The following is a 24,264-nucleotide window of genomic DNA, read 5'->3' as shown; positions in this document are numbered from 1 at the left end:
TTTAAATCACCTGAGCATTGTAAAGTATAATCTTTTGGGGAAGCAGAGCTCAATTCAAGCATTGTACTATATTGAGTGGTAGGCAATGCTGTTTTCTAGCTAGTATGGCAAATGGGGCTTGTCTTTGTGAATCCCAAGTACTGGAAACAATAACTATCTTGGCTGGGATTTTCAAAGGAGCCTAGAAGAGAGAGGTGCTCAAATCCCATTGGAAATTCAGTAAGAATAAAGCAGCTAGTTTCCTGAGGCTTTTTTGACATACCCAGCCTTAGCCCCCAGTGGGTGCAGTTTGCCAGACAAATTTTGAAATGTTACTTGACAGTAATCTGGAAGAGTAGTGGAAATTTTACTCTGATATCTAAAATATTTTAAGGTATTTTTGTTGGGAGATTCTGTCGGGCTTTGCTTTCCAGAAAAGATCAAAAATGGGCTGATGCCAAACACTTTATTTCCAGGTTTGAAATTCTCCCATTCCCCCATATATTTTTTTTAACTTCCTCCTAGGCTTCTCCTGTTTTGGTACTTTATATATGATGAGCAAGTCCATATGTCCAGGAAGTTAAGACATTCATTCTCTTATTTTTAAGATTGCAATGACCCAGCCTACCCTGCAGCCCAGATTAAATGTTCATTTTTAAATGATTGTCATAAAATAAGCAGCTAGTTAAGTGTAGACTGGAAAAAAAGGGCAAAGGATGAGCGGGGGAGGGATAGCTCAGTGGTTTGAGCATTGGCCTGCTAAACCTGGGGTTGTGAGCTCTATCCACTCAGGGATCTGGGGCAAAAATCAGTACTTGGTCCTGCTAGTGAAGGCAGGGGACTGGACTTGATGACCTTTCAAGGTCCCTTCCAGTTCTATGGAAATAGGTATATCTCCCAATGCAGTAGGAAAAAATCTTTCAAGCTGATGCATAATAGCAAAGAGTCACTGGGGGGACAGTTGTTAGAAGCAATATGCCCCTCTATCAGCCTGACCACTTCTGTCTAACAACTGTCCGTCTAGTGACTCTTTGCTGGTGTGTGTGTGTGTGTGTGTGTGTGTGTGTGTGTGTGTGTGTATATGTATACACACACACACACACACACACACACACACAAATTTGCTTCCTGTTAGGTAGAGGAATGTCTAATGGTTTATACTTAGTGTGGTGAAGAGGAGGGAAGTATGGTAACTTGCTCAAACAGGCATGTGGGAGAGAACTGCCCTTGCCAAAAGTGCAAGCTTTCTGCCACTTATGCATTGGCTTCAGTCCGGCTTGCCTTGATCCTTTGCACTGAGTTTCTTATCGCTTCAGCACTATGAGATAGTGACTGCTATTGACGTAACCAGTCAGCACTCTTTTACCTCTGACTAAAGTGAAAACCTGGGGAGCCTTCCATCCTAAAGTGCTTCACATCATATAGACGTACAACACCACTGAAATGCAGACACGTCTTTGGTGTGAGTTCAACAATCGGGTGGACAATATGCACGCAGCATCCTACACAAACTATGGAGGAGAGTTGGAATAAGGACACTGGCATAAAATTATGGGATGTTTAACATCCTTGCAAAATGGAGAGACATTTAGTTTTTTAGGTTATATCGTCAAGACGAGCATAGTGTGTAAATTGCATGAAAGTTGCTTTGACCTTGAAAAAATGAAGGACTGTCTCGACCCTGGTGAGATGTGAACATGTGCTTCCAGGAAATCTATGCACAAGTTGATGTTGGGCAATATTTTGCATGAGGTGGTATCTTAGAACAGGTTTCTTAGTGGTAACCATAGTAACGAATGGCTCATGTGCTGAATTTTCATTTGCAACCACTGCAATTCAAACGTGATGCTCAGACCACTAAGCATCTGCTCCAACATCAAAAGACGATGATAATTCATTTTCATTTTAAATAAATTCCTGTTTTAATCAAGGAAATTTCTGGGAGTGGAGTGCAAAAAGCAATTTATTATTAGCACTGTGATTTTAAAATATGTTCCCACTTTGAAGCAGTCTCCATTGAAGAAGTATTAAAGTGTTTGAATTTGTACAGTTATAACAGGGATAGATTACAAATTGTGACTTTTTGCAACCCTGTTTTCCCCCCCCCCCCCTCAGGAATGATTGTAATTTCTTATTATATGGAATAAAAATGATCATTTGTTTAAAATGACATACATTTGTAAACCTGATGATACTGTATGTAAGTTCAGTAGAAACTATTTTATGTAAGTAAAAACAATGTTATAATATTGATATTAAGATTTATGTTTAGCAATGTTTTAGAGTTATAACAGCATTTCTCACAAAGATTAAGATGAATGCATTACCATTAGGTTATACATTTTGCATCATGAGCTGTAGATTATGCTAACTTTCATGCTATTAGTGCTTATGTAAGACTTTATCCATTGCGGGGGGGGGGGGGGCGGGGGAAGCTGTATAACCTGAATTAATAGTAGGCAAAAATTGCTAGGTTTCTTAGACATCTTAGATTTGCTGATTAATTCTCATATGTGAGAACTGCCATGTAATTGCAGTGTACCATTGTGAAAACAAAAGCAGGAAGAAATGTCCTTGCCTAATATGCTGTTCTGGTACAGTAATACATGCTTGGAAATCGTGATGTGAAGATAAGAAAATCTGATGCTGCTTCTTACGTCAGATTTCTGCCATGGCCTCCTGCATGCGTGAATTGGTGACACGGGTCATTGGAGCGCAGATATTAGCATATTTTCTGAGTGCTGCGAAGCTTTGAGGATGGCCAGAAGGAGAGGCTGAGAGAGCCTAAAAGTGATCATGATCAATATAGAGACTTTTTTTTTTTTTTTTTAACAGCATGGCTGCTTGGTTGAAGATAAAGTAAATGAATTCACCAACCTGTGCATGTAGGATTTATCAGTTCAAATGCTTATGATTGCGTTCACCATCTTCTGCTCTACTGAGGGGTGTTGATCTAGCATTGTCTTTCTGTCTGAGTAATCGGGCTATCCTGGATTTACATGTTTAACCCTTTGAGGGATAATTGACAAACCATACCCATGTTTTTCCTCCAGACATTTACATTCTAAAAGTGATTTTATAATGTACATTTGTCTAATGTCTTATTTCTGTAATTAAAGGAAAGAAAATCTTGTGCTTAAGACACTGGAATGTGGGAGATCTGGGTTCAAGTCCTGGAGCTACCACAGGTTTCTTGTGTGACCTTGGTCGTGTCACATAATCTCAATCCTCTGTCTATAAAGTGGGAATGATGATGTTTCCTTTTATCTGTCTTGTCTATTTAAACAGTCCCAATGAGCTTACAGGCTATGGTTATGGAGCACGTAGCATAATGGGGTCCTGAACTCATTTGGAGCCTCTCTGCACTGTTGTAATATAAATAATAAAAACATTTTTGTTGTTTCATTTGTACAGCTTTTTAAAAGCAAAACTGGAACTCTCCCTTTTTTTCTGTATGTCAAATACTTCTTTAAAACAATATAACAGCGTTAGCTACAGTCTCCTTGGTTATGTTTTATTAAGATCACAAAGGTGTTTACCTAATTTCTTCAGCCAATTTTGAATGTCACTCAAGACATCCTCTAGCAAGGCAGAACGAATATCTGTCAGCCTTCCATAAAAACATCTTTGATAGTTGCAAAGTAGTCAGTTGTTTTAGGAGCACATAGTCATCCAAGAGGAAAAAGATACTTCAAATTATTATTTAAGGATTATCTTTGAAGAACAATGCATTAATACATAATGGATTTAGTGTTTTGTATTAACTGATTCCCCATCCCTCATTAAAATAATGGTAAGTTTGTTTCAGATTTTCAGAAATGTATACAGCAAATATGAACTGAAAAGAAAAAGCTATTTTACTAACACAGGTAGTAGATACAATAGTAATACCTATATGCCTGATAGGTGAGTGCATTAGACATGCGATGGATAGATACTAGGAGCCCTTTTCTGAAGGGATTTTGAAATGTTTTTATGAGCAGGAAAATAAATACCCATGCAAAACACTTTTTAAAGGTTGTATTTTCATTTCCCATTTACTGTTCTCTAATACTATTGAATTGCTCAAACCCTATTGAACATAAATTAAATTATTTCCCAAGTATGTGCTATGATCATATATTAACTAATAAGGGATGCAAACAGAAGTGAAAAGTGTGCTTTTCTAGGCTCCTAATGTTTTTACATAAGATATATTTTACTAATAAACTGTACCTAAAAAAAAAAAAACATAGTACATGAGGCAAGGACCAACTTAAAAAATAGTTTAGCCTTTGTGTCTGAATGTGTAATAAACTGATTCTGCCTCTTTTGATGTTTCATAGAAATGGAGATGCAGTTAACCAAATGGCTGTTACTCCTTTCCCATTACCTTCAAGCTCCCAGTCTTCCATTGAGGTAAGATGTGTTTTTTGATTAGGGTTTACTATTTTAGATTAATCATAATTAGTACAATATACATTCAAACACCTTGTCTGATTAATCCCTGAAAGCTAATATGCATTAGGTAGGAACTGGATCAAATGTGTGTGTTTTCCCTTGTTTTTTAAATGAAACAATTGGCATGGTGCTAGGTGACAAGATATTGTCTTAGTTACTGTGATACAGCAGGAAAATAAATCATTGAATGAAAGCCTTGCTGTCTCCTGTCACGATTATTTTTGAGAAAGTTGAAAGTTTTGTGGTGGGGAGATGTTGCCTGGAACACAAGTGAAATCTGAGGATCCTCCCAGTGAAGAAATTGGCATTTTCTGTGGGAGACATGCAGGGAGACATCTTGTAAGTGAAGGCCAAGCAGGGCCGCCCAGAGGATTCAGGGGGCCTGGGGCAAAGCAATTTCGGGGGCCCCTTCCATAAAAAAAGTTGCTTTACTATAGAATACTATATTCTCGTGGGGGCCCCTGCAGGCATACTAAGGCCAAGACGTCCCACCAGGTTTTGATTCCCTCGCCCGCGCCGCTTCCCGCCGCCCCCATTGGCCCGGACGGCGAACCGCGGCCAGTGGGGGGGCCACGATTGGCTGAACCTGCCGCATCAGCAGGTAAATAAACTGGCCCGGCCCGCCAGGGTGCTTACCCTGGCGAGCCGCGTCCCAAATGTTGCCGACCCCTGCAATAGAACTATTTCCATATTTATTATTTGCATTACAGTAGAGAGGTAGGTCCCAACAATGATTGAGGGCCCTGTTGCACTGAGCATCATACAGTTACATGGTGCAAGATCATCCCAGCTCCTAAAAGCTTTCAATCTAGATAGCCAAGGGTGTAAGGGGAAACAGGCACGGTGAAATAACTTGTCTGTTTGGCATGACCAGGAATAGAACCCAGGACTCCTGATTCCCAGTCCTGTGACCTAGCTATTAGACTATGTATGTGATTTACCGCCATGCTGTATACTACATTTCTGTAGTGGAAATGACAGTATGTTACTATATCTGACGTATTAACATGGAGTTTTAGTGTATAGTATCATAATATGCATCTTAGCAACTAAAACCATATGGATGTTTGTTTGTTCTCCTCCAACAGTAAGAGCTTCCTCGGTGTGACAGTGCTGTTCTATATTATGGTTGTTGCATCAGCCCTAATGTGACTCTTTTTATCCCTTTGAGCTTTATGAATGCAATGTGCTTACTACGCAATGCAATCTGGAATGTTACCACATCGTTATCAATTTGATGTCTCATCATCATAATATAACTGAGAAATATGGTACTTATTTGTAGATATAGCACATGGCTAGCCTTGCTGCTGCTTATTAATTCTATATCTTCTTGAGCTAATAAAGCAAAGCAGGTTTAATAAGTCAATTGGGGCTTGGTCTAGCCTTGAATTGTAAAATTCTGGTCATTAGTACATTTGCTTTTTGATATTTTAATAAGCATTATTACAATCATGCAGCCTTAGCTCACGCTTTGCAATGTTAAATGGAACTTCTGGAGCATGCTTTTTGCAGTTTTCAAGTTACAGTAACATTTAAGGCCATTTATTGTACATCCATGATGCAATTCAGGTGCTATTATGCTGTACAGAAAAGCCACATTAATTAGCTTTTGTTTCAGGAGAACTCTTTAATTAAAACCCTGGGTTTCATTTACCTATTTTGTAAAATAAGAATATTGCCTTTTGAACTGATGCTTCATGCTCCTTTGGGTCCTGGTCCATGCAGCCAGAATCCTTGTTCGTCTGCGGTTTCTAGGGACCAAGCCTTTAAGTTCACGTTAAAGTTTTCTTGGTCATTTTGTGATGACCTCAGTAGCTGCTGTTGTCCCCTACACTATATCTAGAACGCCTCCCTTCTCATGTTGGTAAATAGTAAAGGTAAGACAAGTAGTAACTTCAGCTGCTGTGTTCTTGCACCCTCATGGTATTACCTGTTACCCTGCCCTTGAAGGGTTCATTCCTGTGGAGCTGCATGTTTAATAACCTTCACTGAAAGGCAATATAAATTTTGAAGCAGCTTTGTGCAAATGTACATTTGGGGGAGAGAGGGAAAGGTTTGTCATTTTATTTGAGTGGTTGAATAGCTCAGGAACTGGTGATAGGTATAGAGCCTTCTACCTCTAGTTTTCCATTTTCTAATTTAAGTCATCAGACTAGAAGTTGTTTTCATGTGATAGTTGTGCCATATCCCATGGAACTCTGTTTGGTAGTCTCACTCCAGGTTGCCATGGTCAAGTTTTTATATCACCAAAATCTACCACTATGCAGGAACCAAAGAATTCTGTCCCTTTTGCTATTTGACCCTTAAAGGTAGACCCAGTAGATGGGTAAAGTTACGTGCAGTGAAGGGACTTTTTTTTACATATTTTGTGGCTAAATGCAGAATTTTGATTTCTAGGGCTATCCATCAGACATTTGACACCACTTTAAAAAATACTTCAAATGGTTGTCATAATTATGTAGGGCTTTATATTACACTTTTTGCTGTAAATTAATTGTTCATATCTTAAAATGTAGACCATATTATGTACTTTCAGAGGAGAGACTACGCAGATGTTTAACAATATGTATGGCTTGTAGTTTGCATAAGAATTTTTGTATCTTATAAACAGGCCTGGAGAGACAAGGTGGGTGAGGTAATAATTTAGCAGTATGTTATGATGCCTACATAAATACAAAATACTATTACTAAACAGAATTAATGTTGATCTCTTCATTTTGGTTGAAGTAGTTTAATGAGAAAAATGGCTGACTAGCAAACATTCCTGTAACATGGGGACATTTTTATTTCTGTGAAACCATAGGACAGGACCACAATAGACTTGTACTGGTACAAAATGAGCTAGTTAAACCAAAATATAGTGTATAAGTCTAATAGAAGCTGTTTGCAAGAACCTTTATATATCATAAAGCCACCTCTTACATAATGTTTTGTAACTGGGATGAGGCATTGTTTGTGAATATTGAATGGACTGAGCCTCCTAAAGAATGGAGAGAAGTAGATTACCTCTTCAGATGGCAAGATGGCCATTTGCATAATTCCCATTTTACTTGTTCAATGCCTAACAAGAATTTAGAATAGCCTGGTAAAGAAGTCTGCTAGTGAAGATCTTTGCAGGAAATTGGATTGGTAATATATAGTTAATTTTGCTTTGTAAGGAAGTGTGTGCTTCGGATATAGAGCAATGACTTGAATTAATTTGAATGATTAAAAAAAAGAGAGGGGGGGGGGGAACTAGCCCTAAAAACAGCCTTCGTCTTCAGGAGCTGGGTAAAAGGAATAAAATTCTCAGGTAAAAATATATCACATGTTTGCTAGGGAGAGAAAAGAGGCTAAAGTTTCTACTTCTGTACTCTTGGTTTGGAATGGTTTTTTTTAAATACAATAGCCCTTTCTTAAGCATGTGCTGCATCATTTTCCAGTCATGATTATGCTCTCTGTATATATGTGGAAAGCACAAGTCACCATGGTATCTATGCACCAAGTACCAAATAATGCTGAAACTTAATTTTTGTAAGACCATTTTCTCTGCTTCAACTATGGTAGCGTTGTATGTTCCATTGCCTCTTCTTGGTGTGAGACCTCTAAAGAAGGAAGAAAACTCCTCATCTGGCATATTACTGCCTCTATTGTGCAAAGGGTGTATGTTGCATGTGCTGTAAAGGAGGGAAAATGTGCTCATCTTCACCTATTGCAGAAGGGAGTTCCATAGCTGAGCACCATTCAGTAAAACACCTTTTCCTCCTGGTTCATGAGCTTCATCCTCAGTAGGGTCAGAATAGTTGTCCCCTAAGTGCTGATTTCAATATTCATGGAGTGATGTGTAAGAAGAGGTGGTCCTAATGTAAATTGATCCTTGACCAATAAAGACCAGCACTTGCCTTCTGAAACGTGTAACACTGATTTTAATCAGTGATGGTTCATTGTGGATCTTCTTCCTTATTTCAAACAAGCATCACATCAAATAAATGCTGTCTAATTTTATCATGAGCTATTTAGGGGTAACGTTTTGTTTTGTTTTTTAAAACAATCTTTACCAGGATCACAGTGGCACTGAACATGCAAGCAGTGAAGAAGATTGCAGCTCAGAAGTTGTCATGAAAAGCTTGACTGATGATGAATGTATCAAAATGGTAAGTGTCACTATCTTTAAAGAAATGTGTTTAGTCCTCCACAAAATTCAAAGCTTGAGAAGTGCTAACATAAAATGGGTTTGGGACACTCCCAACTGTGGTGCAAGAGCACAAGTACCAACCTCAGGGCAGACTGTTAAAACACTAGGGCACAAACCCCAGATTGGTCATGAGTCCTAAACTTAGATTTCACCAACCAGCTGCATTAAGTGCAAACTCCTCAAGTGTATTAACAGCCTAAAACAAAATCACAGGAACTTCCCTTTGATACTCTGGTCTGTCTTGTCACCCAGATGAGGTATCTTTGTAATAGATGGCCCTTAAACCCAAGGATCACAGCAATATTCATTTTACTCCTAGTCTCAAAATACCAGTCACTTTCCCAATACCTTGGATCTCACATGGAAGACAACGCTTGTAGCCATTCCTATAATAAATTATATGGAGATATATTAAATAGGAAAAGGAAGCTAGTTATTTACATGGTTAAAGCAAGTGAATATAGACAGGTGAATTAGTTAGGTTTTAAGGGGTAATAGAGGCTTCTATAACCAGCAAGCTCAATTTGTCCTTTAGGGTTAACCCAGAATAAGCAGATGGGGATCTCTTCCTTCCTAAGAAACTCCTTGCTCTTCCAAAATCCCTCCAACACAGAGATCCTTAGTTCCTTTCGTTTGGTGTTTTTATCCCCCTCCTGCCATATGCTCTCAGTTGCAAACTCAGTTGATGAAAATAAGTCATGCAAGTGGACTTCTCTCCCCTCTGGGGGGGGAGTGGGAGAAGGGTTGCAGAACAACTCTAAGAGCCTTAAGTACAGTGTTTCTCAAACTATTGTACTGGACACCCCTTTCACATAGCAAGACCCCCCATTATACATTAAAAACACGTGTTTATATATTTAACACCATTATAAATGCTGGAGGCAAAGCGGGGTTTGGGATGGAGGCTGACAGCTTGCAACCCCCTGATGGGTCCTGACCCCCAGTTTGAGAACCCCTGCTTTAGTACTCTTGTTGACGATTTCTCAATCCAGATGTAGGGAGTTGCCAGTTGTAAGATCCAACCATGGCCAGTCTGGTATCAACGGGTTTCCTCTTTCCAGATGGGTGTATAAGGAGCCTCTCTCTTCACACTAATTAATGGCCCTCTCCTGTATGGTGATTCATGCAGTCATAGAGGCTCGTAATACATCCCTTCAAATATTACATTGCAATATGGAACGCAGATATTACAAGTCAGATTAATGAACACAGCAACTCACAAGCATTCAATAGAATCCAAACACTTTCTTATAATTCTAATGCCTATCCTATCAGTATTAACCCACAAGTGAGCCAGACAGATTTCAGCTATGTATATATCAGAGTTCAGCGGAGACATGGGGACTTTGGCATGAGCTGGTGCCTGGTCTGCCAGCATCACAGGCCTCATTCTGTTTTCACGCTATTGTAGTACAACTGAGTTTTAGTGAGTAACTCCTGATTTATCTAAGCGAGAGGAAAATCAGGTGTATGATTTCCTACACCTGTTCATATGATTGAGATGTAAATACAGTTCTATATTGAGGTACAGCAGTTGCATGCAGCTCCCTGGTCCTTCTCTGGAGCTATACTCAGCAACAAGGATTTCACATCTACTCGACAATATCTTCCGTGCCCCAGAAAAAAGCTTGTGGCTGTAAATCACACTCATATTTATATTCTAGCGTCATAGATTTTTAAAATCAAAAGGACCATTATCATCCTCTAGTCTGTCCCTCTGCATAACACAGGCTATAGAATTTCTGCATCAAATCCATAACTTCTGGTTTAATGTGGCTCTGTCAGAGTGTGTGCTGTAATAAATATCAAACTCTGCGTTGATACGTGGTGGTGGTTGTTTAATGTGTTAGGATTGTGGGTTATCAGAAATCTAGAATTCCTGGGGGTTGTGCCTTAATCTTCTTTTAAGGCTCTGTTAGAGGTTAAAATAGAGAAATCCTAAGTATGCTGAGGAGTGACTAACCCACAGAAACATAAAATTTCTTGGGACAATCATTTTGTCTGCCTCCCAACCCCCAACCATCCACCCCAGGGCCAGCTCTGGCTTTTTGGCCACCCCAAGCAAAAAAACTGCGGCGCGGCCGGAGCGCGGGTGCAGGGGGACCGGCTTGGGGGGGGGGGGAAGGGAGGAGGAGGGAGGGAGAGAGAGAGAGAGAAGGGGGGCAGCCAGGGCTACAGCAGGGGCGCTGCCACGCGCCCCCTCCCGCTGCGCCGCCGCCTGCCGCAAGGGCTCCGCTCCGGTCGGCGGGGAGGGAAGGAAGAGGACTGCCCTGCAGGGCGCTCTGGTTCTCCATGCCGCCGCCCCCTACAGCCAAAGCGGAACAAGAACAACAACAAAAACAACAACAAAAAGTGGCCGTGCCGCCCTAGGATTGGGCAGAATGCCACCTCCAACAATCTGCCGCCCCAAGCACCAGCTTGCTCAGCTGGTGCCTGGAGCCGGCCCTGATCCACCCCACACTGTTTAGTATAGTTCTTCAGGTAGTGCATTAATTGAGACCTGCTATTTATGCATAATCTATGTAAGATATTTTCATTGAAGGAATGGCTTTTTTGTTTGTTTTGGGGGAGTTGTTTTTCTTTTGCTTCACAAAGTCTTTGGTTTTTGCAAACCTATTTGTTTTTTGAAAATATTTGAACATTACAAACAAATACTTGGAACTCCACTGAGTTTTTGCAAAGAACCAGAAGTTGATATAGTATTTGAGCATTGAAATCAGCCACCAAGCTAACATTGGTTTGTTTGTATTCCTGATTGACAAAGCACTCATGGGTTGAATTTGTGCATTTGAATTGTCCAAACCACCCCAGAAGTTCTGCAATGTTAATGGGCTTGAATACGAATGAACTGGAGTTTTAATGCATGAATTCTAACTGTACATGCAAACTTTTGTTACTCTACCTGCCTTATTTGGCATACTGCAGCTGGGAAACTGAGATACAAATTAATATGAAAAAAATACACAAAGTCTGAAGTGGGTGAAAGAGACAAAGAACAGTTAGAAGAAAAGCTTGGGCAGATATTATGGAGTGGATTACAGTGCAGGAGATGAGGGCAAGAGATGTAGTTGGGGGTGGCATTTTGGAATTCTTTGAAAATTAGGAGGTGAAGCATGAGTTTAATGTAGAAGAGTGGAAGCTATTTCAGAGATCCAAAAAAGGAGCGAGGAGGAAGACGTGGCTGGAGCAATGGGAAAAGAAGATTATGTTGGCAACTGCATTTTGGATGTAATGGAGCAGAAAAGTTGGGAATTGGGGAAACCAGTGAGGACAAGGTTGTAGTAATTAAGACAGGAAGTTATGAAAGCATGAACTAAGTCATTGACAGTAGGGGCGGACAGGAATGGATGAATGAGGGAAAGAGTCCAAAGAAAACAATGGAAAGATGTGGGGAAAGAAGGCATCAATGTGATACTCAGATTATCATATCATTATCAGACGGGAAGGATGTTAGTGTGTCAACAATGACAGAGAGCAAGAAGAGAAGAATTTAAGGGGAAAGATAAGATTGTTTTTATAATAATAATAATAATTAATACCTAGCTCTTATATACCACTTTTTATCACAGATCTCAAAGCACTGTACAATGGAGCTCAGTATCATTATTGCCATTTTACAGATGGGGAAACTGAGGCACGGAGCAGTGAATTGACTTGCCAGAGCCAGGATTAGAACCCAGGTCTCCACAGTTCCAGTCTAGTGCTCTGTCCACTAGGCAGTGTAGTCTTGATCCTGTATATGTTGGTGTACATCCACTGAAGTGACTGGATTTACGTTGGGGTGAGTTTAGACCACTGAGTCTATCAGTAATGACCTTACACTCAATGGTCTAAACTCACCCCAATGTAAATCCAGTCACTCCAGAGTCAGTATCATCTATCCATCTGTCTATCTATCTAACCTATCTATGGAGTTGTCAAACTGAAGAGAAGGTGAAATTTGGAGGATTTGGAGGTTGGATATAGTGCTATTAGGTTAACCAGGAACATCCTGGTGGTTTCAGATGATACTGACCCTGGAGCTAGGGACAGAATAGGCCGTAAAAATAGTGGCGACCGGGTGGAAAGTAAGCTGTGTAAGATCTTTATCAAAATCCAAATTTTGAAAATTGCTTGGTGAATCATGGCAAATCACTCTAGAATGTGGAGTTGATAAAGGGTGTTGGAGATTTCAATAATATTGGCTATATAAATACTCATTTTTATAAGTGGCTTAACAGTTGTTGCTTTCCTCCGAGCCAGAAAGTTGTGTGTTCAAGGCCCATACTGCTACTTGAACTTTTTGCTCTTTGCTAACATTGCAGGTCTATGCTCAATGACTCATTCTTTAGATGAGAAGATAAACAGAGATTCCTGCTGCCAGTCTCTTGGTGACTGTCAAGGCTAAAGGAAAATGATGTCCTATTGCTGAGAGCATAATATTTCTGCTATTGCCCATAGTCATGTCACCACGAGTGTTTACCTTATTTGTAAATTTATGACAAAAAATACGAACTTATATGCAAAATTCTCTCTCAAATGAGTCCAGCTGAAAGCTGCACCATGACACCAGACATTCTTGATTGTACCAGCTGACTGAGTGCAGAATGTTTTCATTTATGTTCGGAGGTTCTAAGAATGTAAACAGCTCAGGACATTTTTGACATGAAAGTTTTAAGAGGGACTTCCAGCAGACTTGCGTTTTCCACAGCATGGGTGACACGTCCAACCAGGTGATGAAAGCTGTAAAGTGATTCAACTCACTGTGTCCATTAACTCTTGGTAAATTTGTCAGGCTGCCCCGGGGGACACTATGCTGCCAGTTCATCGCTTGTAGAAGTGCAAAGTTACATAAATGAATTGGTCATGGACCTGTTTGGATAGAGGGAGGAAAGAAGGGAACTTATTTCTCAGCTGGGATCAATGAAAGTGCTACCAACTAAATACAGTGCTAACGGGGTAGTTGAGGTTAGCTGACAGAATGCTTTGACGTTTTCTGAGGATCTGGCTATGCTGATTCCTATGAAGGGTCATAGAAAAAGAATGAAATTTTTTTAAAGCCATAAAGCAATTCTTTCACAATTTGGATCTTGACTGAGATGAAAATGGTTTGAGTGATAACTGAGGGTACTCATCAAGCAGCTTGCATTCTTGATGTATGTGGGGCATGCATTGCTACATCATGTAAATAGAAAGGATAATTAAATTAATATTAAACAGATAGCATTGTATTCAAGATATCTGAACATGGAACATTGATCTGTTTTTATGCAGCTGAAAGCTGTGTTCTTGTCGCACCCAATGTGTAACCGAGGAATTTCCTAAAGTGGTTTCTGGTACATTTGAGGGGATTAAACCCTTGCTGAGCACAAAGCATTTGAGAAATTTTCAGGGATAGATTCACAATAACCCTTGTGTTTTTCAACAAGTTAATGTCTGTTAATATGAATTTGAAGCTAAGAGTAATAAAATAACTTCTTAATGTGCAAAGACTTTGATACATGTGAGATGTAGTTTCACGTTTTGAATCCCATAAAGCAAAATGAATAATGAAGAATAATAATAATGAATGATGGAGCAAATGAAATAATTCCCCACAGCTCATTAGAATAATCCCTTAGAAAGCAACATCTGTAATCTTTCCTTACATATTTTTTCCTTTGCCATGTCTAGTAATAGAGTAAACTTTCTCTACCTTGTCTTCCTGCTATCTATGCAGACTTTAAAGGAAATCTTTAAAATAATTTAATGTATTTCTTTTACAGTTGCAGAGGTCTCCTTCTGTTTTTCTTACCCTTAGATGATTAATTTTTATGAGACTTGAGGAAACAGGGCCAATATTTTTCAAATGTGGGTACTTAAAATTAGACACTCAAACCTATATTTAGGCACCTTAATAAGTGTCCTGATTTTTTGCACTGGTGCTGAGTACCAATAATATCCTTTGAAGTCAATGCCCAGCATTTCTGAACATCAAGCTGCTTATGTAGGTGCTTTAACATGGGTATAAAGAGCTGTGTTTAGTTACCTAAGTCTGCAAATGTTGGCATAAATTAATGTAGCTTGGCTAAAAGACAATGAAGAACAGTCATGACTGTCTGGAAACATTTGAAGAGGGTATACGCCAAAGAAGGACAGGAATTCTTTAGGATGTTACAAGGAGATAAAACTAGTAGTGGGATGAAATGTAGGTTAGAAGAATTTAGACAGAATATATTAAGGAAACTCTCCTAACAGTGAGATCTATTTGTGTCTGGAAAGAGACTGAAGCACCTTTGTTTGAGATATTTATAACAAGACTGGATGAAACATTATTAGTATTTATTTTGTTGTGGAGAATAATCTTGCACTGGCAAGGGAGAGATGGATTAGATCACTGTTTAGTTCTCTCTTATTTGTTGGCCCAATTCAACAAGATCCCATGCAGGGCCGGCGCAACCCCTTAGGCGACCTAGGTGGTCGCCCAGGGCACTACAATTTGGGGGGCGTCGACCGTGGTGGTATTTTGGCGGCGGGACCTTTCGCTGCCTCTGGGGGGGCAGCATTTCGGGGCGGGACTTCCGCCGCCTAGGGCGGCAGAAAAGCTGGCGGCGCTCCTGATCCCATGGGATTACTCAATATGCTTAAAGTTAGACACATACCCAACTCTAATTTCTTAGGTACATAGGAACATGTGAATTGCCAGACACATGGCGCATCTAATCCAGTAACCTGTCTCCCACAGAGGCTAGTACCAGAAGCTTTAGAGGAAGGTGCAAGAGACCCCACAATAGACAGATGTGGCATAATTTCACCCCCTTTTGCTTCCCCTCTCTGCCTCCCCAGGAGTCTAACCTCCCAACCTCTATATTGCATCTAAATTAATAGGTTTCAGAGTAGCAGCCATGTTAGTCTGTATCCACAAAAAGAACAGGAGTACTTGTGGCAATTTGTTAATCTCTAAGGTGCCACAAGTACTCCAATTCTTTTTGCTAAATTAAGTACTTATAGCCCTGGATAATCCTTGGCTTCAGCATCATGAGGTAGCAAAGAGTTCCATAGTGTAATTGTGTGTCATGTGTAAATAGTATCACATTACAGAATCAGAGGCTTGATTTCTCTGGTTTTGAAGAAATTTAATTTAAATGAAAGTTGAAGCTGATGTGACTTCTTACTTTTTTTTAAATAAAATTACCCTTTTCCCTGTTTAGGATGTCAGAAACAAAGCTGAAAAACAGATGTTGATGGTAGATCAGCAGGATTTGGTGGAGCAACTTCCAGAAAATGTATGTGTGTTTATATGTGAGGATGAGTTTGGGGGGAGGGAAGTTCAATTGAAGAAATGTTTGTTGTATCACAATTTACGCTACCAGGGCTCGTCTATAACTGAAAAGAGATTGAACTAATTCTTATTTGAACACTGAATGGTGTAAAAATATCCTTCTCTTTAAATATGTAGAAATAGTCATGCAAGACTGTGTTAAGAATACAGTTTCCTGTTTTTAAAAATTCAGAATGTTGTCTCTCAGATAAGTCTCTTATACCAAATGAAATTCCATCAGACTTTCTTTGCAGGAATTTCTGGATTCACAGTATCAAGCCTACCCAACTTGGCTCTTTTTAAAATATTAAATATTCTTAAACTGAATTTTCTATTGCCAGTCCAATTAATGTAAAGATCTTCATACTGTGCATTAATCGATAGCTACTGTTGATTTCAGAACAACACATGCTGCCTTTGTATTTTTTTATTTTAACAATTGAACTATTTTGATTTCTCCTTTCCTTTCTTTTAGGTCCTCAATCAGTTAAAACAATCAAAATCTTCAACCAAAGCACCCACCAGTTTACATGAGATATCTTTGGCACCAACACCTTCTTATCTTTCTCCAGAGGCAGAGTTCACCAGCCATAGTGAGACCCAATCATTTCTTTCTGCCAGATAGCTTACATTAATGGCAAAGTTATCCCAGTAGTATCATAGCAAGTACTGTCAAAATGAGTTATAATATTCTCCTATAACTGGGATTGTTTTGGTCCTTCTTAGACACGTTTTGCTTTGTTCTTTTTATTTTAATGTTCCAAAGGGTCAATCATAGAATCATAGGACTGGATGGGACCTCAAGAGATCATCTAGTCCAGTCCTCTGCACTCATGGCAGGACTAAGTATTATCTAGACCAGGGGTTCTCAAAGCCAGTCTGCTGCTTGTTCAGGGAAAGCCCCTGGTAGGCCGGGCCAGTTTGTTTACCTGCCGCGACCGCAGGTTTGGCCGATCGTGGCTCCCACTGGCCACAGTTCACTGCTCCAGGCCAATGGGGGCTGCAGGAAGCAGCGCGGGCCGAGGGATGTGCTGGCCAGCCTTTCCGCAGCCCCCATTGGCCTGGAGCAGCGAACCGCGGCCAGTGGGAGCTGCGATCGGCTGAACCTGTGGACGTGGCAGGTAAACAAACCGGCCCGGCCCACCAGGGGCTTTCCCTGAACAAGCAGCGGACCGGCTTTGAGAACCACTGATCTAGACCATTCCTGACAGGTGTTTGTCTAACCTGCTCTTAAAAATATCCAATGATGGAGATTCAACAATCTCCCTAGGCAATTTATTCCAGTGCTTAATCACCCTGACAGTTAGGAAGTTTTTCCTAATGTCCAACCTAAACCTCCCTTGCTGCAATTTAAGCCCATTGCTTCTTGTCCTATCCTTAGAGGTTAAGAAGAAAATTTTTTCTCCCTCTTCCTTGTAACAACCTTTTACGTACTTGAAAACTATTATGCCCCCCCCTCAGTTTTCTCTTTTCCAGACTAAACAAGCCCAATTTTTTCAATCTTCCCTCATAAGCCATGTTTTCTAGACCTTTAATCGTTTTTGTTGCTCTTCTCTGGACACTCTCCAACTTGTCCACATCCTTCCTGAAATGTGGCACCCAGAACTGGACACAATACTCCAGTTGAGGCCTAATCAGAGCAGAATAGAGCGGAAGAATTACTTTTCATGTCTTGCTTACCACAATGTAACAATTTTTTTTAATATAAAAAGGTTTGAAACATTTTCCCCATTATTTAGTATTCTTTTAAAAGTTTGAAGGAATTTTTCTTTCCATATTGATTTCCTGTTCCACTGGTAAATAGTAGGGTTTTTTCTCCATGTTAATAATAATAATAATTAATAATTACAAGAACGTGATCATAGATTGTTTAGTTTTTGTTTGTCAAAAGGATGGTCATTAGTAATATCAGAAGTGCTCTTGTGTCACAAATATCTTGGGCCACTTTTGCTTTTGGATAGTTGCCCTTTGCAGCTGCAGAACAAAAGTGTTGCAACAGTGCATATGACCCACGTCTAGTTCTAAGTGACAAGTTGATTTTAAAAAATCCTGAATGTAAGCCTGAAAAATCCCCTGTGTTTCACTGCCATGACACTGCGTTGTCACATCTAAATGTTTTGTCATACTGATCAAAATCACACAAGTCACATCTCAATTTCTGAAGTCAATTTCACACCAGATTCTAATAGTTCTAAGCTCAGATTTTAGGTTGTCTTCACAGTATTCCTCCTACATGACTGTATAGGGATATTGAGCAAGTTTTTTGCTCTTTAATTACTAATGTGCATACTTATTAGATCAGTTATATACACATTTAATATTGCTGACTAATTTCTTTTTCTTTTAATGTTTTTAGGCAATGTACTGCCTCCTCTGTTGCCAGTGGATCCAGCCACATGCCCAATTGTTCCAGGGCAAGAGATGACTATAGAAATATCCAAGGGGCGATCAGGCCTTGGTCTCAGCATTGTAGGAGGGAAAGATACTCCACTTGTGAGTTTGTTAAGCTATTATTCATTACCTTAATTAAGAAGCAGAAAAAATAAGGAAAAGAAAATTTTGAAATAAGCAATACCATATATCCAGTAGGCCTCTGCTAAATTATTCAGTGTTGTGAATGGCATACAGCTGCTTTCATAATAAACTTGGTAGTTTTGCCTGATATGTAAGATTCAGTATTTATTATTTCCTTTTAAATTGACAGTTATATATATTTTCACTACTATCTTCCATTACCATCATAATTGTTTATTATGTACCCCACTTTCTACAATTTAAGCCATATAAATTAAAGGTTTCGATGAGTTCCCATTGCTCACTTTTATTATTCCTAGAATGAGCTCTATTTATTTTACACATAAGCCTTCTCCCTCTCATTTTAAAAAAAAATAATGAAATTGTAAATTACTGTATTTAATCTGAAATGTCCATGACTGGATCACAAAATGAATGTCACAGCTTCGCTTTGTGCTAACACCTGCATACTTTAAAAACACAAATGCTTATTTTGTGCACTGTTTAAGCAGGACACCTATTAAGTCCCTGCCAGTACCACCCCAGACTGGACACAGGTCGGCAAAGATAATTTTATTACTTTTGTGTGTGCTCCTTGGTTTAGTCTACCCCTCCAGCCATGCTGCTTAAAAAGTTTGATTTTTTTTTGTCAGTACCATCCTAATTTGTATTGTATTCAGCACCATTAAAGTATATCATCGATATGCAAGTTCAAAAGGTTAGCTAGCCTAAACTTTTTCTTTCTTGTTTGTGCTAGGTGATTTGTTATTTTAGTTCCTCACTCTTTCTCTGCGAGATACAATATAGTACTATAATTTAACAGACTTTCAATATTAAATTCTTGGTATCAGCAAATTGAGTCTAGAGTTCTCTGTATACAGCTCTGTTGCAGTTTGCATGAGAATTGGGTCATCTTGAATCTTGCCATGAAGTGCGTTAAGCTGATAGAGTTGCTTCGTAATCTCTTTACATACAATTATTCAAGAAAATACATAGTAATACATCTTTAAGCAGTAAGGTCTGTTACTCTCAGCAGGTACAACTTGAAACATTTCAGAGGAAGTCACATCTTAAGCAAAATATAAATGAGAGGGACACAGCACAACTGGGTGATTTCGTTTATAAATTGTAGGCCATGTCCTGGTTTTATAATATTAGAACCCAGATCTGAAGTAGTTCAGAATTTTGGTCCCATTTATCTGAAGCTCCAAAATGTGTAGGGTTCCAGTAAATGATTCTCTTTCAGATGGAGTTTCGAAAAACTGGGTTGAGCTGGTTTAAGGTTTTCAAACATCATTGGTTCAGTTTTGGTTTTGTAAAGCTGTGGGATGGTTTATGTCCAAGTTCCATTTTATCAAGATCCCTAAAACTCAGGGGATTCAAATATGGGGTTTTATATTGAGCCATCTCTTTTTGCTTCTTCATTTAAATGTTTTCAAATTCCAAGTGGCATCCTGTCATAACTAATCCATTATAAATCTTTCCTGAGAATTTCATAGTAATGAAATACATAAAAGTTTCTGCTGAGGGGCAAACAGGAAAAAAAAAAAAAACACTGTGCTATAAATTCAATAGCTATTATAGACTGGATTCTGTGTTTGTTAGATTATTTATTAAAGCGTCCACCTAGAAATTTGTAAAGAAAACAATTTATGAAGTTATCAACTTGCTTTCAGCAATAGAGAAATTCATCGTATGAAGTAAATTTTCAAACATGTCTGACTTCCTTTTTTAAGTTACAGGACCTGCCAAAATAAATCTTAGCTGGTCTTCATCTTGTTCATTTTGAGCATTCAAAAGCATGCAGTATTACTTCATAGTAAACAAGTTGCTCTTATTAGACCAGAGGTTCCCAAAGTGGGCGATACCGCCCCCTGGGGGGCGCTGGAATGATCCAGGGGGGCAGTAGTCGCCTTGGTTGCAATTGGGGGGCGTTGAATAAAAATAAGGGGGCGGTGGAAGCATAAAGAGAATATAAGAAAATTTTGAAAAAACGTTCGTACATGTTTCATCTGTTGTGTAAAATAGAGTTAAAGTTATAGTGATTACTCTATTTTCCAAATAAATTCACAAATTATAACCGATCAGGTGTCAAGTCCGCCAACAGCTCTTAACAAGCAAGTGTTGGCAGGCGAGCGTGTCGCGCATTGTCGGGAAGTCCAGCATGCATCGGCAGGAATATGTGCGTGTAATGACTTGTTTACAATACAATACTATAAATAGGCGACATGTATGAAATCTAATTTAGATTGTTTCTGACTTGCGTAAAAAGCAGTTAATAATAGTGCAATAAGTATTTAAAAATTTTTATTCATATTCGATACCTTCGATCTTTACGGATTACGGATCACATACAAAGCAAATTGTATTATTGTTGTTTCAATAAAACAGCAATTTACCCGTGAGTATTTTTATACATTTTCTTACATATCTACCGTACATTTCTGTGTCTCTAGTGCTTACTAATAAAATCGTAGCAGGCTTGTGTCGGTACAGTACTATTTGAAGTGTACAGTCAATATATTTGTCATATTTTATTACAATATTAACAAAAACGGGGGAATGAAATCGTAAAAAAACTGTTAACTATTAACATTTATTTATATCTATCGAATCATCTGTGTTAAGTGGTAAATAAGGCGTGTGTTAATAAGGAACAATTATTTAAATAAGGGCAAACTAAGTTAAAACTATTAACTGATTTTTAATTGCATGTTGATTATTTTTTAAATTAATTATTTCTTGATAAATTTAGTTTGATATTTGACAATTCAATATCAAATACATATATCTAATGCTGAGCAAAGAACAAAACCCAGTTTATTAGTTTCATTAGTATTTTAGTTTGGTTGTCTTTTGTCGTCTTATGCAAAAACCACTGTATACCTGATGTCGTGGGCGATATTCTAATAACACATCTTTCTTTACTATATTGTAGGACGTAAGTAGAAATATAGGTACATAAAAGAACGCAAATTTGTCACTGCATCTTTCTGTTTGTTCGCTTAAAGAAGGTAGATTTCCAGGGGGGCACTGAGTAATTTTTTTTCTGAAAAGGGGGCGGTAGGCCAAATAAGTTTGGGAACCATAGTCTGGTCTGCTAATTTACTGTGGGGATCTAAGGGATTCTTTCTTCAGTTACATGCACACAATCTCTCTTCGCTTCAGTGGGACATGCATATGCATAACTACAGACAAATTGTAGACCTAAAGGGGCCAGATCTTCAGCAGGTTTATTTGACTTAGATCGGTTAATAGAGCTGATTTACACCAACAGGTGACCTGGCTCTCAGTATTTTGATGCCATGTTTGTCACTAGGGCAAAGAGATGATTGTTTTGTGGTGTGATGGTGAAAACTGAGAGAATAATAAAACAAAACAAGGAGCAGTGGAGGGAAATACCATCTGCGTTTGTTAGAAAAATTTCTCCTCCTCCCTCTGGCTCTGTGGGATATAAGGTAAGAACAAAGGAGTGGAACTATTGATAGCTAATTAGCATGCCCCATGCTTCTTTTCATTCTTCATTTTCAATTATGTGGGATAGGTGGGTAAATTTTATATTTGTAAAGCCAAAATAATTGACTGGTAGCTTCACTGCTTGTGAGTTATTAGATACTCAGGGCCCATAGATATCTGCAGCCACTTCAGGCCTATTTATGTGGCAGGAAATTGTGCCCATGGCCTGTAGTTTTCCATAGTGAAGGGAAGTTAATTTGAAGCTGGCTTCCACAACATGCTTGCATTTGATACTTTAAAAATATATTTTTTTCAAATGCGGCCATTGGGAGTTCTTGAGGTCAGGGAGCAAGCGAACAGGAGCACTATCCTGTAGGCCTCCATTTATTCTGTACACTCTCATGTCTGAAAGAAATAGGGAGTTGATGTCTTGCATCCCTAGAGTATAAATGCTACAGGTAGAAGATAGGAATGAGATACCTATTGTAGGTGTCACAGAGATGTACTCCATATGGGGATAGGCAAGCAATGGTAGAGCAAGAGCAGGCTTGTGCGAATGGCACTTCCTTTCACATTGAAGCTACTGAAAAATTTCCCTCTTCACTGCTCTCTCAGAAAATCAGCCAGTAGCACATATTTCTTCTTTCCTTTCCTTCAGAGTTACATCTGATCCTCCATGTGTTTTGTGTGTGGATAACTTTGTGGAAACATTTGAGGGGGGAATTATGTAGTCATTGAGTTGTGAATAATAGGTGCTTTAGTGATATACCTTGGCTCACAATAATACTGTGATGTGCTAATATCACAGCTGATCCATGAAGAGCTTGTGTATTTTTGCTAGGGCTGTTTAATCTAGAAAGAAAGCTAGGGTAAGAACACAAAGACCTAGCCCAGTATGTTTTTTAATATATTTGCAGCCAAAATTATTTAATTATTCATTTGCTGCTCTGGTTTTTTTACTGTTAACACAGTGAACCACAACAGCCTTCCTCATGGAATAGAAATGTCCAGTTCAAAATTATTTTGAAGCTCCTTTAAGTTTATGATATACTGCCCTGGCTTTTGGCATTGTAAATCTGGCAGCCCTGAAAAAATAAGCACCACTTAAAAATGAAATACATTCTATGACTTTTAAGTTATAACCTTGAATATCATAAAAAGTCACAAACTAGAGGCATTAAAATATGGCAGAATGTTACAGCGAGGATAATTTCCACGGGAGATGAGAATGCAGTTTCTTAACTAAAATATTGTTTATCGGAAAGAAGACCTTAATATTCTGTTTAAAAAAACTTGTCAAGGTGCATGCATTGTAATTGAGTATTCTGGCTGCACTCAAAGGGGAAGCAGGGAGAGCACTAGACAGAACTAATGTAATTGTTGGGAGGACAGATCTGGAGAAGTCAGGATTGTCCTTGGAAAAATTGAAATGTCTGTCAGCATTTTTGTTGGGATTGTCTTCTCTTCTTGGTGCTCTCCTAGCATTTTAGGAAGAGTAGTTAATCCTTTTCATTCTGAGAGCTGGTTTTCCCACTTACCTTACATTGCATCTCTTCAACACATGGTCTCTCCTTTATAGCAGTTAAATTGGGGAAGCCTCTGTGTGAATTTGACCAGCAATGAATTTTGTAAGAGTAGTGTGGTAAGGCTTCTCCTTTCCTTCCAAGTAAGTCATCTCTGATATAAACAGTCTCCTTTAACTTAGGGTGTGGAAGTAAAGAACAACAAAAAACCTTAGGAACCCACCTGGTATTACATAGCACTTACTCAAGGCCCCATACATCACAGCAACATTGACCTAAATTCTGTGTTAAAGGACCTGGCTTCTGTGGTGTGTGAGGCTGGAAGTTCTGTGACAGCTTCAGATAAAGTTTTAAAAATGAAGCATTTTTAATTGATTTAAATATGAAAATGAAAAACACAACCAAAAAAGTACTCTGTTAATCAAATTTGGTATTAAGTTTAATTTATGGTGCCCCAACATTTTTAATTCTCCGTTTACTGAAGAGCACTCTTGAAAATGCATACAGTATCTTCACTGTAGAATTTATTGGAGGAGGAAGTCAAGCTAGAGGAATTGGTACCAGGTAGGGGACAGTTTAGGGCTTTTAGCACCTGGGGAAGCCTTAGGTTGGTTTACTATAGTGAGGAATGTTTCTGCTAAAATGTTCAGCAATTAAATAGTTAACACTATTGACATTTAAGTTGGCATCATTAAGTTTCAGGGTCAACACCTCTTTGAAAGCAAGTTCACACCTCTTAAAGCCATTTTTTCAGGCTGTTTGCAATGACTACATTGGTTACACTCAGTTGAAGTTTGCGAGGTTTTCTGTACAATCACTAATAAGAGCTAGTGCTAAAATTTATTTGTAATGGAATACATTTGTTGAGTTACTCTACTGATGAAGAGCATAATATT

The 24,264-nt window shown here is 38.9% G+C and overlaps 1 protein-coding gene across 5 annotated transcripts in view; it reads left to right on the top strand.

The window, feature by feature from the left end:
• PATJ (PATJ crumbs cell polarity complex component) overlaps positions 1-24,264 on the top strand; it is a 215,077-nt gene that overhangs the window by 140,651 nt on the left and 50,162 nt on the right. For all 5 annotated transcript variants that reach the window (XM_054037446.1, XM_054037444.1, XM_054037443.1 and 2 more), the window contains exons 31-35: positions 4,305-4,377; positions 8,463-8,555; positions 15,766-15,840; positions 16,351-16,468; positions 18,232-18,368. In XM_054037446.1, coding sequence (XP_053893421.1) covers positions 4,305-4,377; positions 8,463-8,555; positions 15,766-15,840; positions 16,351-16,468; positions 18,232-18,368 — 496 coding nt within the window. The remainder of the gene's footprint in view (positions 1-4,304; positions 4,378-8,462; positions 8,556-15,765; positions 15,841-16,350; positions 16,469-18,231; positions 18,369-24,264) is intronic.

Source organism: Malaclemys terrapin, chromosome 8, assembly GCF_027887155.1.
Source record: "Malaclemys terrapin pileata isolate rMalTer1 chromosome 8, rMalTer1.hap1, whole genome shotgun sequence".
In the NCBI taxonomy this organism is placed as follows: domain Eukaryota; kingdom Metazoa; phylum Chordata; order Testudines; family Emydidae; genus Malaclemys; species Malaclemys terrapin.
Note: the sequence above shows the minus strand (reverse complement) of the source record. Positions and strands in the feature narration are given on the sequence as shown.